We start from the raw sequence: 13,525 nt of genomic DNA, 5'->3' as shown, positions 1-13,525 counted from the left end.
GTGTTATGTGACATGTTTAACACACTCATGATGGGCCGCCTAACTTTTAAAACTCAAAATCTTTACCAAAATTAAAAAAGCCAATAAGAGCAGGGCAAAGGTTACTCAGTAAAGTAATGGGGAAAGAAGTAGGCAAAGTATGTAAAGTATGTAAAGTATGCAAAGTATGTAAAGTATGTAACGTAAAAGCTTTATTTCATCCTTTCACATCTGGCAACCAACAGAAAAATGCAATGAAATGCAATGACAACAACATTTACAACTCTGGGCAAAACTGACAGACTAACAGACAGACGTGGCAGCAAGAAAGGCAGCAATAAACCATGCAATGTATGCCATGACAAAGGCATGCAATGTGGCATGAAGACCATGGGAAATGACCACGTGGTATGACATAATATTGGCAAATATTACAAAACATTCTTAAAATCAAATATTTTAGATCTACATTAATACAATTGTCCTCTGAGCAAAAGACATAATCACCCTTGAATACAACATTATTAAACAATAGTTTTGGATTATCATAATATAAATTGGTTGAAGTAAATGACATACATTATAAATGATATGACTGTTCTACAAACAATGTTTTAAAATGTTTTGCAAAATACAATAATTACACTGTGGACATTCTCTCCTATGGCATTATATTAGATGTAAATGTATAGCTGTTTATTGTGTGTGTGTGTGTGTGTGTTGTGTGCATGAGTGTTAAAAAAAGGAAATGGGGACTCACTGGATGCTGGGGGAGACAGATAGCTGTAGCGTTTACGCAAAGCTAGAGATGCAAAGGCATGGCGTCGCTCTTTGTTTTCATTCTGGAAAACCAAACAAAAAAAAACGACCTTTAACAAAAAGAATGTTTAGAGGTACGCAACCTGGAACCCTCTTGAACTGCAATGACCCCGTTTTGTGTCTAAGACTAAAAAAACAAGACTGGTGAACAAAATGCCTAAATGTCATAATTCCTTATACATTAAAACAAGTCATAGTGCCCCTCTGATATAACGTATATCTCTTCGCCAGGAATATACAGATAAGTAAATCACAGTAGTTCACCTCTACGGTGACAGCATCGTTGCTTATTTGCGCTGACCCAGATGCTCACACTAAAGCACATGACCTAGCAGATACCAGCTCTGGTATACAACCAGGCCTGATCTAGATGCTGTCCAGGTCCTGCACAGAGTCACCTGCAATTGGGTTCCCTGTTTCACTGCACGGTGGCTAATCTCAGAGGATGTTCTACATTGGGCTGGCCAATAGTAGGCCTGCATTGATATGTCTCTGTCAGCCTTCACCTTGGTGGTCTGAGTTATGATGTGATGGATCAACTACACTGCGGCTGCACTCAACAGCGTCACTCATTTATGTCCTTCAGAAGAGTAAAATGGTTATTTTATGTTCTATATACCAAAGAGAGGGACATAATTATACAACATAACCATATGATGTATATTTATTTTGTATTAACTGGTTATTATGGTAAAATATGTGGCAAACTCAGAAATGATAAACCTATGTATTACTTGTCCTATTTTCCTTCTCACTCTAATACTTTGAGAGGGATTATGGAAAAGAAATGATGGAAAACGAGCAAAGCTGCAGATCAAGTAAGAGAGAAGCAAAGGAAAGATCGCAGCGACATGCTGCAGCCTCCATTTTCTAGTAGTACAGCTACTTGGACTTTAGGGGGTGCTATTTCTCTACCTGATCACACAAGAAAAACTAAAAAAATCATAATACCTGCCTCGTCACTAAATCATCATCCAAATGCTGTCATACTATCTCAACATTTCTGTTCGTTCTGTGGTTATAACTGTAACATTATATTTTGATTACATTTTCACCATAGGGGAGCTTCTAGCCAAATGTCAACTAAACCCTCTTCACTGACCGTCTCAGAGGACCTTATCAACAAATGTAAATAACTGTAAATGTAAATCAACTTTAACATCTAAAACAAGATAGATAAAAACGAAACTTATGTCAGCAGCTAGTTTAAATGTATTATTCATCAGGTTATAATATTATTAAACAAAACTTAAATCAGGATGCTACAAAAAATATCTACGTATAGCAATATCTACGGCAATATCTACGAATGGTCTTGATTAACCACATATGTACATTTGCTCTTTATTCTTATAAAGTAAAGCAGTTATACTAATGATTTTAATGAAACTTAATGTCTTCACAAGGTTCCTTCAGTATATCCAGCATTACAACTTCTTCCATGTCTGGCAAACTGTCAACAGCTTCTGACCAGCTGACTAGGGCATTACCACCACTACCAATAAGTCTAATGTTGACAAAAAACCAACCCAAATAAACAAAAAACACGAACACGAAGTTGAACTAGCCCACTGGAAAGGTTGGCATGGTTACCCATATTTACCTCATCATCAGGATCAGACTCCATTTCCTGTAGCGTTCCATGAGGCATTGCAGGATGGTGAAGGGGGAGGGGTGGGTGATGAAATGTTACAGACAGAAGGTGGTGGTCATAGAGAGAAGCGTAAAATAGGAAGGCAAAGAAAACAGAATGAGAGCAGAGCTGGGTATCTATCACAGCAAACAAGGCCAAAACATGAACAGCAAAAAGAACAGCTTCTCCAAATCAAAGCAGGTTGGGTTCATTTATGAAAGGCAAACTGAGTCATATTGAATAGCTCCAGGTGTGTATTGACATGTATATGTGCTGCTGTGTGTGTTAGTCGACTCTGCATTTGTGGATAGAGAGTATGTGTCTGTCTGTACACCCATGTTGTGTACTTCCATATGCATATGTTTGTGTGTTATGTTTGCATGTGTATGTGCATGTACATGTATATGAGTGTGTGCTCGCACATTTGTGTGTCCATTTGTATGTTTGTATTTGTGTGTATGCTTGTGTCTGTAGCTGTACCTGTATGTGTGTGTGTGTGTGTCGTCCTACCTTCCTATAAGTAGGCAGTGCGATGTTGAGGTTGCATATGGCCATCTGAGGGTGACTCCTGCTGATTTTTGCCTCGCTCAGGAAGGACAGACGACCACACGGCTCCTGACCCAAGTCTCGCACCTGCGGGAGAATGAAAAAACATGTCAACACTTTCCAGAAGACGGGCCCGTAAAGACACTGTTTCACAGAGACCAGAGAGTTCTTGCAGTTCTTTCTGCAAGTAAATGTGCATGATAGTGGGTATGTATCTATATTAGGCTGGTAAAGTTATATGTGTTCAAATGCTTTATGTATTCAATGTGTGTATGTGTGTGTGTGTTTGTGTGTACTGTCTATGTTTATGTATGTGACCTTGCATCTGTGTTTGTGTGCACCATGTGTGTATTTGCTTTCTCACCTTGACATTGAAGGGCAGACGGTTCTCTTTGAAGGCATAGAAGTTAAAGATGAGCTGTTGCCCACTCTTGGTCAGTGGAGACAGGTTTCCATAGCAATGCACAAAGATGGGCTTACCCTCCAGAACCTGTCAATCATGTCGAGAACCAATGAAAAGCAAATCTTAGAGGCTAAAAGAAACCTGACAGTCTGTTAAGATTAACAGACAAGAACACTTATCTCATACTAAGAGCAAGTGGTTGCTTCCAAATCACTCATCTAACTTTTAACACTTGTTGTATAACAATTGTATTTGGTCATTGACTGGCACTGGTCTGAATCCATGCATGATTATGGGCATGTCTGTGTGTGGGGGACCAGGTCCAAATATATGTCTGTTTGTGTATGTAAGGGTCCAGGTCCAAATATATGTTTGTGTGCGCATGTTTGAGACAAACAAACACTTCAAAGTCTGCGTGTGTGTGCATCCATGTATATGGGACAGACACAAACCTCAATATCTTTGCTTCGAGCGACCTCTTCGAAGTTCTCCTGCTGTTCAAGCGTCTTGTCAACCTTGTCATCAGTCATGCAGAAGCAGCGTAGCCGGGACTCGATGGTGTCATGTGTCTTAGCAAACACCACAAACTTTGCCAGATACGGAACGCAGATCAGCTCCCGGTACAGCTGCGCCGCCAGGCCAACCGTCTCCGGCACTGGCTGGCAATCAGCCAACCAGAACCTACCAGAAGATAAGGACAGCAGAGGAGGAGAGGGAGAGGACAGGTGATGAGGTGAAGATGAGAGGGGTGGAGGAGAAAGGAGAAAACAGGAAAAGTGGAACAAGGAGCAGTGAGTGTAAAAAAACAGCAGGTGTGTGTGTGTGTGTGTGTGTGTGTGTGTGTGTGTGTGTGTGTGTGTGTGTGTGTGTGTGTGTGTGTGTGTGTGTGTGTGTGTGTGTGTGTGTGTTGTGTGTGTGTGCGTGTGTATGTGGATGGGCGCACTGCGGATAAGGGAGACGAAAAGGAAAGGAGGGGAAACTGTATCTCCATCAAACACAGATGCATATCTATACCGTTTTCACTCATCTACTGCATAACCGCATAACACACTCACCATCCAAAGATAAGGCTAAGCTTCCCCTAAGGGATGCAGATAATTTGGGAATCTGGTTGTGGATCTAAAGGGGACATATACTGTATATGATCTGTTTCAAATTGATCTCATTCTAATTGAACTGACTAGGCTTGCTTGCTTTATATCATCTCTTCCAAGTCTATGAGAGGCAGCACCCTGGTGGTGTCAATCAGTACCACACACTGTGAAATACAGCCTGGAAAATCTCTGTTGAAAACAGTTGAAAACGAGACATTTAGGTTAGGGAGCAGTTAGGGAGCAGAAGTAGGCCAAAAATAACAACCACATTTAGTGTAATTTGGTCTAGACCCATTAGTGACCTCTACAACCCAAACAAACCCCAAATAGACTGTTTTCAGGCCACGGTGAACACAGCAGGCAGTGTATACACTGGACTGCAGCACCAGTCTAGATGAACATATCACAAGTCTAATACCATATGAGTGGATCCAGCCCAGCCAAGATCAGAACAGATCAGAACCGATCAGAACAGATCCATGCTCCTGTCAGATGCTTTCTCTGTGAGCTCTTTCCTTGCCTACAAACGTTTACATTCATCATGGGAAAATCTGTTATGTACAGCATTTTTGTAAATTATGTACCCCTCAAAAGGTTAAAAGGATTGGTCTTAACATTATTGTTTACATTATATATTTCCAGATAAGATGCTTTTCCGCTTACTATAACTATGTACCGATCACTGGAGATATATTTTCACTTCTCTGCCTGTCTCCTAATCAAATCATATTCCAAATCTCATTCCTCTCCCGCAGCTGCCTAGCAACCAAATGTCAGCATCCTAAGAGTTTGACGTGATTATGCGTGTGGTGACGCTTGTGATTATAATAATTGGACACGCAAGGGCAGGGAGAGTGAACTCTGTGTCCCAGACCAAGAGCTGAGCAAAACTCTCTAATGCAGTAAGGCCTCCAGTCACCTCAAAACACACACGCGCACACACACACACACACACACACACTGTGCGCGCGTGTGTGTGTTAACGTGTGTTTGAGAGAAAGAGAGAGAGAGAGAAATTACTTACCTGGCAGACACGTTGGTTGTGAAGGACACACAGTCTGTGACAAAGGACAGTGGCGTAGTGCCTGTAATGTCCTCCCACTGAGCAGGAGATGTTCCTCCTGCAAGACACACACACAGTCAGGCCTCTGAGTAACACCAGACCCCATACAGTTTTTCACCCTGGGATTAGTTATGGAATGTGGGATGTTTTCTGGAATGAAGCATGTATTCTGGAGTGAGGGATCAGTTGTGGAATGTTTTTTAGAATATTTGATGTGCTCTAGAATGTTTGACGTATTCTAGACAGTGGGATGTGTTTTACAAGGTTAGATGTTTTCTAGAATGTTTGATTTGTTCTAGAATGTTTACATAGAATAATGATGTGTTCTAGAATTTTGGGTTCGCTCCAGAATGTGGAGTAAATTCTAGAATGTCATGTGTCTCCTTCTGACTTACCTGTGATGCTGCAGAGAAGCCTCAGGCCGGGGGCAGAGTCACCCTTCCGTCCGCTAGCTGCCACCTCCCTCACTCGGGGTGGTACGGGGATCGTCATGGTGATGGGCTTGTGGAACTTTCGCCGCCGTGGTTCCACGGTAACGATGGGGCTAAAGGAGGCACGGTTACCCACCACAGCCTGGGCCAGATCTTCTGGGATTGGCTGAGCCTTAGAATAGAATAGAATAGAATAGAATATATTTATTTGTCATTGCACAAGTGCAACGAAATTGAGGTGGCAGCTCTCAGACTTCAGTGCTATTGAAAAATAAAAAACAATACAAATATATACAATATAACTATACAAATTTACACTATGAATACTCAGCTAAGTAAAACAAGTTTGAAAAAAAACACAAGACATATTACACATCAAAGAGACAAATACAGGTTAGTTTTGTGCATTGTTAAGTGCTGTTTCTCAGCCTGTCTGTTTTTGCCTTGATGGTGCGAAAGCGCCTCCCTGAGGGCAACAGTTCAAAAAGGTGGTGACCAGGGTGTGTTAAGTCTCTGAGGATGCTGTGGGCCTTCCTGAGGCAGAGTGTTCTATAGATGTCTATTCTACAGAATCTATCTTAGATAAGGGAGAGGGGTTAATGACCCAAGACAGTAGTGATGCCCGGGTCAGGGTTCTACCCACACTCACCCAACCCGTCATGAGAACCAATCCACACCACCGACCCACAAAAAAATGTGTTAAATGACCCACAAACCACTAACGTGATTGCATCTCTCTCTCTCCATCACACACACACAATGCATGTCCTTCACATCTCTTACATCTCTTAATTAACAGAGAACTTAGCTAAATATATTATCTCCCTGGAGTCTCGCTAGTTGTAGCCTCTTCTTACTGACCAACTAAAAAAGCAGATTATTGACAGTCAGAACATGATAGGACCTGCACCCTCTGGTGTGCGTGTGTGTGTATGAGACAGAGAGGCAGAGAGAGGAGAGGATAAGCTGGAAATCTGTTAGCCTAATGCATAGCTTAGCATATTGCAAGCAAATCGGTGCAAAACAGAAGGTTATTTATAACTGTATAACGCTTCTTGTAGCTATCCTGACCCGACTCACCCGAACCCGCAATATTTTAAAAACCTTTTGTTGTTACTAACATTTGTGATTTGGGAATCCACACCATACTGGTGCTTCACCACAAACACACACACGCACGCACACACGCACACACGCACGCACGCACACACGCACACACACACACACACACACAGGTGAGACAACCTACCTGCAGACCCACTCGGATCCTCTTAGTGAGAGCCCCTGCTGGAAAAGATGCCTTCACCATGGGAACTGTCTCACTGCACAAGACCCCGCCCTCTGGACCCATGTAGTCACTCTCCTGTTTGATCCGCGACACCACCGCAAAGTACTGTGGGAAATCCCTGGTGACGATCCGGCAGATACGCTTCTTCTCCAGCTCAATAGGGCTGTCCAGCTCTGTGAACAAATAAGTATTTTATTCAATACAACAAAAACGGAAGGAACAGGAATAATGACAGGTGCTAGATCCAACATATCCAGTGTATTCTATTCTATAAATGTGGTCCCAGTCAATCTGGCACATTACTTTATTATGTACATAAACGTTCACAAGTCTGTGTTATACCCTCATTCATGCCGTTGAGGAGCACCAGGAGCTCCTCAGGTCGGCAGTCGTACTGGTGCTCCTTCCACGTGTCGCCGTTGTCACTGCGCAGAACGATCAGCTCCCTCTCCTTCCCACGCATGGAGCCAAAATGGGGGATCTCCACTATCACAGGCCTGAAGCAGTGAGACACAGTGAAACTGAGCTATACTTGAAGAAATAACGTTTCAGCCGTTTCAACCATCCAACTCAGCAGCATACAATTAAAAACCTTGTTCTTCAATGGAGTGCTTTGTGTGACATTGTGTGAGACAAACAATATTGTGTCCCTAAAAGGTTCTATTAAAGGGTAAGTCCAACCTGAGAACCGCTTAACCTGATCAGTAAAGTACACACAGGTTTCCCATTGCTCCACAAAGAATCCCTTATCAGAGGCTATAAAGGATCCTATGGGGAATGGGGGGGAAATCAATACAATGCAGAACTATGCTGCCAACCATTATGTTGCCAAGTATTGCTCTTTTATTATTGAGCCGTTAAAGATGCTTAGATCCTTTAGATACCCACCCCCTTTTAAGAAGTCACTACAGTTTCATTCATAGAATTTAACTAGATCCACAATGTCCGGCACAGTGAGCGCATTTGAGCAAAAATGGCTGCCTCACCCCAGAAACTGCGCCCCGGCCGGCCCCATCTCCACCAGCCTGCTTACCAGCCCCTCTCCCTCCACCATGGGGGGCGGGTAGGCCAGGCGATGGCGCTTGGCCAGGCGACACGTGATGCGGGTTGGAGCCTGGCATTTCCTGGGCGGGATAACGATGCGCATGCCGTCATGACGACTGCCCCTCATGGATCCACCGCGAGCGTCCACCATGAAGCTGACCAGAAACCTGCCAGAACAGAACAGACTAAAGAGTTAGAAAGACACATAGATAGAGACAGGGAGAGAGAGGAAGAGTGAACGGGAGAAAGAGAGAGAGAGAGAGAGAGAGAGAGGCAGATTGTACACCCCACAGCACAGACACGACGAGTGAGAACAAACACAATTCATGCTGTGACCACGGAACACCCAAACACACCGACCAAAATAAATCGAGACCGAGAGAGAGAAAGAGAGAGAGAAAGAGGGGAGAAGAGAACAATGATTTAACGGAAGAGAAATACAAATCAGTAGACAGACAGAGAGAGAGAGAGAGAGAGAGAATTGTTTGCTGTTTTATAGGTCTGGGCATCTCACTCTCTGAAAAATTAGATTTGGCAATGCTCGTTTTTAGTAATCATTGGTTCCAGGAAGGAAGGAATAAATTAGAGATGACTCTGGGCAGAGCATGCCAGATGCTTTCATACGATCCCGCAGCCTCCATCTCCCTGTCGAGCACACTATAAATTATTGATTTAACACTGCCACTGACTGGCATTGGGTTCAACACTGGCACAGGAAACCCCTTTCTCAAGAGTCCTCTCACTAAAACACTATCCAAAGTCTACAGTTTATTATGACGACATATACGTCTACAGGTCCCTGAATGACATCACATCAATAAGTGTAATGAACACTATCGCTATGACAGTTATGTCAAGCTTATTGAAGGGTTAACAACAACTGAGCTGACTAATGCTAAAGCAAGGTCCCATTGTGTGGATAAAGCCACTTCCGTGCATAGCCAAAGCCATTACGTCACATATATTTCATTATATTACATTTCAATAGCCTGTGTTATATTATGCTGAGACATTAAAAAGAGAACACAATACTTCCAGTTTAGAGTCTCAGCCGCTGTTTGACTTAAAGCCCACTACCTGCACCCATGTACTTATCAAACACATAGTGTAACATCCTAAAGATCACAAATCATGCTTTCTCTTGTCTGCGGTGATGGCCCTTAAAGGCACCCAGTGCAACTTTCGAGGCTTAAAAATAAACATTACATTTCTAGTCTTTTTTACACGTAGTAAGTTTCAATAACTCCATACCATTACATACCGACATTCAAGCAGCAAAGATGAGACGTCGTTGTGTGGTGAGAACTGATAGAAAATCGATAACAACAACAATCGCCGCCATTTTCTTTATTTTTTGTAACCTACAATAAATAAAGCAGGCTTCCAGTCAATGGGAAAATGGCTTCTCCCCACCGGCGATTGTTGTTGTTTACGATTTTCTATCAGTTCTCACCACACAACGACGTCTTATCTTTGCTCCTTGAATGTCGATATGTAATGGTATGGAGTTATTGAAACTTACTACGTGTAAAAAAGACTAGAAATTGAATGTTTATTTTTCATTGAATGTTTACATAAAGTTGCACTGGGTGCCTTTAACTGGTGTTTTCATATCCAAGAGTGTATAAAATTACATACTGTGTCATCTTCATCATCATCCTTTATGCCTATGGGGTGTGAAGAGCCAAATATGTAAATGCATTTTAATGTTTTTTTTAGCATTATGCTAAGACCTGTACACCTCCAGAGTCACAGGAAAAAATCACTCCAGACCCCTCAAAACCTGGACACAACCTATTCCGACTCCTCCCCTCTGGTAGGCGCTACAGATCTCTGTTTGCCAAAACCTCCAGACACAAAAACAGTTTCTTCCCTCTCGCCGTCTCACTACTGAACAGTCACCCACTTTGACACTGTGAAATAACCCTGGATCATTATAATAACCACTGTACAATTACTCCCGCAATCATATTTATTTATTTCACTTTACACTCATACATCAAATATTTATCCCTGCACTTCTGGGACTCTCCACTTCTTTGCACTATTGTTGTGTTAAAATTCACAGCTCCTATACTGTATATAGGCATTCCTCTTGTATATATTTAGACTTCTTAGACCGTTGCACAGTTTGTATTGTTTTGTGTTGTGATATATATTCTGTGTAAGCACACTGAGAGCCACTTTCCCAGGTCAAATTCCTAGTTTGTGCAAACTTACTTAGCCAATAAAACCTGATTCTGATTCTGATGACAGTTGCGGCCCTGGTTCCTCCCATGTACTGAATGGGTGTCTGTGTATGAATGAGTAGCTAGCAGCAGTGTTTTATAGGCATCACTCTTTCCTCTGTTCTCCTAATCTGGTGGGCAATCAAAGCCACCCTGTGATTTTAAACAGTGGACTTGTGTATCGGCTCAAGAAGTGCACCACCCAAATGCTGCGAGGCATAGTAACCCCATGCACTCAGTCAGCCGAGATTGAAGAGAAGCCTGAGGATCACCAGAGAGAAGCTGACCCGGGTTCTTTGCTACATCAGGGCCACATCAGGGCCACATCAGGGCCGGATGAGGTCTAGAGTCAGCTGTCTTCTGGTTAAGCTTGTGAATGTTTGGTACAATTCTGTAAGTAAGTGCAATGCAAAAGCATCTCTAGACTACAGTCAAGATTTCTACCATCCTGAATAGCAGGTGAGTCTGGCCAGATCTGTTCCAGTCCAGGGCCAGGCTCACGGCTACGGAGGACAGATATGATCCAGGGGTTAGAGTGCCGCTACTGGTGGCAGGTTAGGGCACAACCAAGGAGGACGTTAGAGGAGAGACGAAAATCGAGTGAGACGGGAAGAAAAGAAACCTGAGCAGGGAGGGAGGGAGGGAGGGAGGAGAAAAGTGGGAGAAATAACCAGACACAGTTTTCACCTGGAGTCATACTGGGGAATCGGGGAGTTGTAGCTGCAGGAAGTAAAAAAAAACGAAAGAAAGACAGACAGAAAGTGCACGAGGCAAAACAAAATAAAAACATATAAAAACACATAAATGACACATTATTACACTGCAGTCAATATCGTCATCATGGCAACATGGCAATCTAAAGAAATATCGATCGGTGAGACACTGCAAGGGAACATGAATAATGCACAACACTGGACCCCACAAGGAACACAGAACAAAAAGAAGAAGAAATCAAACAAAACGGGTGAAAGGCAGAGAACAGATCAACACAGCAGGGTTGTGAGAGGAAATAAATAACGAGAACTTAGATTTAACATTTAAACAACACAAACGACCTGGTGTGCCACACATACAAAACAGATTATATATGTGTGCTCGGCATGGCACGTCATTTAAAGACAGTGAGTGTAAGGAAGCTAACATTGCTCACATTTATGTCAAATGTATCAGTCTGAACTGACCAGTCAGAAGCACAGTGTTCACTTTTACTCTGCACCTCCTTCTAAAGACTTCAGCACAATAACACAGTGCAAGAAGATAGGTAAGGTAGGTGTGCCTGCCAATATCAATGGCAAAGAAAATGTAATCTACTCTTTAGTAACTAATACAATAGAGTGTAGTATGGTCTTGTAACGATGATGAACCTTTAAATTTGCCCTGCCCGCCCTGCAGATGCGGTAAACAGCTCTGAGCTCACTGATCTCTGGGAGTAGCTCCAGAGGTCTACTGACTCAGCACAAATGCCTGTGGACTGTGCTACTGGGCTGGGCTGTCTGTTAGCATCATACTGGCTGTGCTACTGGGCTGGGCTGTCTGTAAGCATCATACTGGCTGTGCTACTGGGCTGGGCTGTCTGTGCTAATGGGCTGGGCTGTCTGTGCTAATGGGCTGGGCTGGCTGTGCTACTGGGCTGGGCTGGCTGTGCTACTTGGCAGGGCTGTCTGTTAGCGTCATACTGGCTGTGCTACTGGACTGGGTTGTCTGTGCTACTGGACTTGGCTGTCTGTTAGCAACATACTGGCTGTGCTACTGGACTTGGCTGTCTGTTAGCAACATACTGGCTGTGCTACTGGATTGGGCTGCCTGTTTGCATCATACTAGCTGTGCTTCTGGACTGGGCTGTCTGTGCTACTGGGCTGGGATGTCTGTGCTACAGGGCTGGGATGTCTGTGCTACTGGACTGGGCTGTCTGTGCTACTGGGCTGGGATGTCTGTGCTACTGGACTGGGCGGTCTGTTAGCATCAAGCTGGCTGTGCTACTGGACTGGGCTACTGTAAACGTCATACTGGCTGTGCTACTGGACTGGGCTGTCTGTTCCTTATCACACCCTGGTAAACTAAGCCCTGTGTTATTGTATGTTTGGCTTGGTGAGGTCATTGCCCACAGAGCAGGGACAAATTCTGCTTTTATGGCCTCCAGTAGCCATATAGTGTCACGGTGTTGTCCCAGTAGATATGGAAATGTATGACTAACATCATGTGACACACACACACACAGGCTTACCCAGAGTGGACAGGACTTGAGACGGTATTGGCGTTGTCCATTGTGTCTGGCGTCCAGCTGTATCGCCTCAAAGACTCTGACTCTCGGGTGACAACCAAGTGCTGCTGTAGTACCATACACACAAACACACACCCACACACCCACACACACACACACACACACACACAGACACACACACACACACACACACACACACACAGACACACACACACACACACACACACACACACACACCCACACACACACAGGTTCAGTAACAAGAAAGAAGCATCACCACATATAACTTTGTCCCACAGTTCCAGAGGAAAGTGTAACATGCTTTTAAGGTATGAATGAAATACTTAAATGAAATCACCCGAGTGACCAATCTTGACGAGGTTTTACATAATATTGTGTGCTCTGCTAACACCTTCAAATGGGTGCATGGGAACATTTCATTAGCAAGCTGCAGGAGCTCTAATCTGACCAGGCCGGATGTGGATATGGGGGAAGGCAAATCCAATCAAGACAACATTCACACACATGCGCATACACACAAACACACACACACACACACACACACACACAAACACACACACACACACACACACACACACACACACACACACTCACAAACACAAACACAGACACACACAATGAAATTCCCACAAACACCCCCTGTGGTGTTCCTGAAGAGGGAAGGAAGTGTAAAAAAAAAAAGCTAGCGGATGGGTCCTGTGGCGTGGAGAATGGACAGTGTGTTGTCTGAATGAAAGCGGGGCCCATGCCGTGAC

General features: G+C 43.6%; 1 protein-coding gene across 1 annotated transcript in view; it reads right to left on the bottom strand.

The window, feature by feature from the left end:
• The window catches only part of LOC308373656 (ankyrin-3-like), a gene marked incomplete at its 5' end in the record, with an annotated part of 97,253 nt that overhangs the window by 23,584 nt on the left and 60,144 nt on the right, over positions 1-13,525 (bottom strand). Inside the window, 12 exons of the mRNA XM_080849251.1 lie at positions 740-821; positions 2,402-2,428; positions 2,942-3,064; positions 3,342-3,467; positions 3,833-4,061; positions 5,499-5,595; positions 5,933-6,140; positions 7,218-7,429; positions 7,599-7,753; positions 8,243-8,467; positions 11,216-11,248; positions 12,753-12,856. Of these exons, the coding sequence (XP_080705377.1) occupies positions 740-821; positions 2,402-2,428; positions 2,942-3,064; positions 3,342-3,467; positions 3,833-4,061; positions 5,499-5,595; positions 5,933-6,140; positions 7,218-7,429; positions 7,599-7,753; positions 8,243-8,467; positions 11,216-11,248; positions 12,753-12,856 (1,621 nt within the window). The remainder of the gene's footprint in view (positions 1-739; positions 822-2,401; positions 2,429-2,941; positions 3,065-3,341; positions 3,468-3,832; positions 4,062-5,498; positions 5,596-5,932; positions 6,141-7,217; positions 7,430-7,598; positions 7,754-8,242; positions 8,468-11,215; positions 11,249-12,752; positions 12,857-13,525) is intronic.

The sequence above is a fragment of the Sprattus sprattus genome (assembly GCF_963457725.1).
Source record: "Sprattus sprattus genome assembly, chromosome: 12".
NCBI classification, from domain to species: domain Eukaryota; kingdom Metazoa; phylum Chordata; class Actinopteri; order Clupeiformes; family Clupeidae; genus Sprattus; species Sprattus sprattus.
The sequence above is the reverse complement of the archived record's forward strand: the minus strand, read 5'-3'. Positions and strand labels throughout refer to the sequence as shown.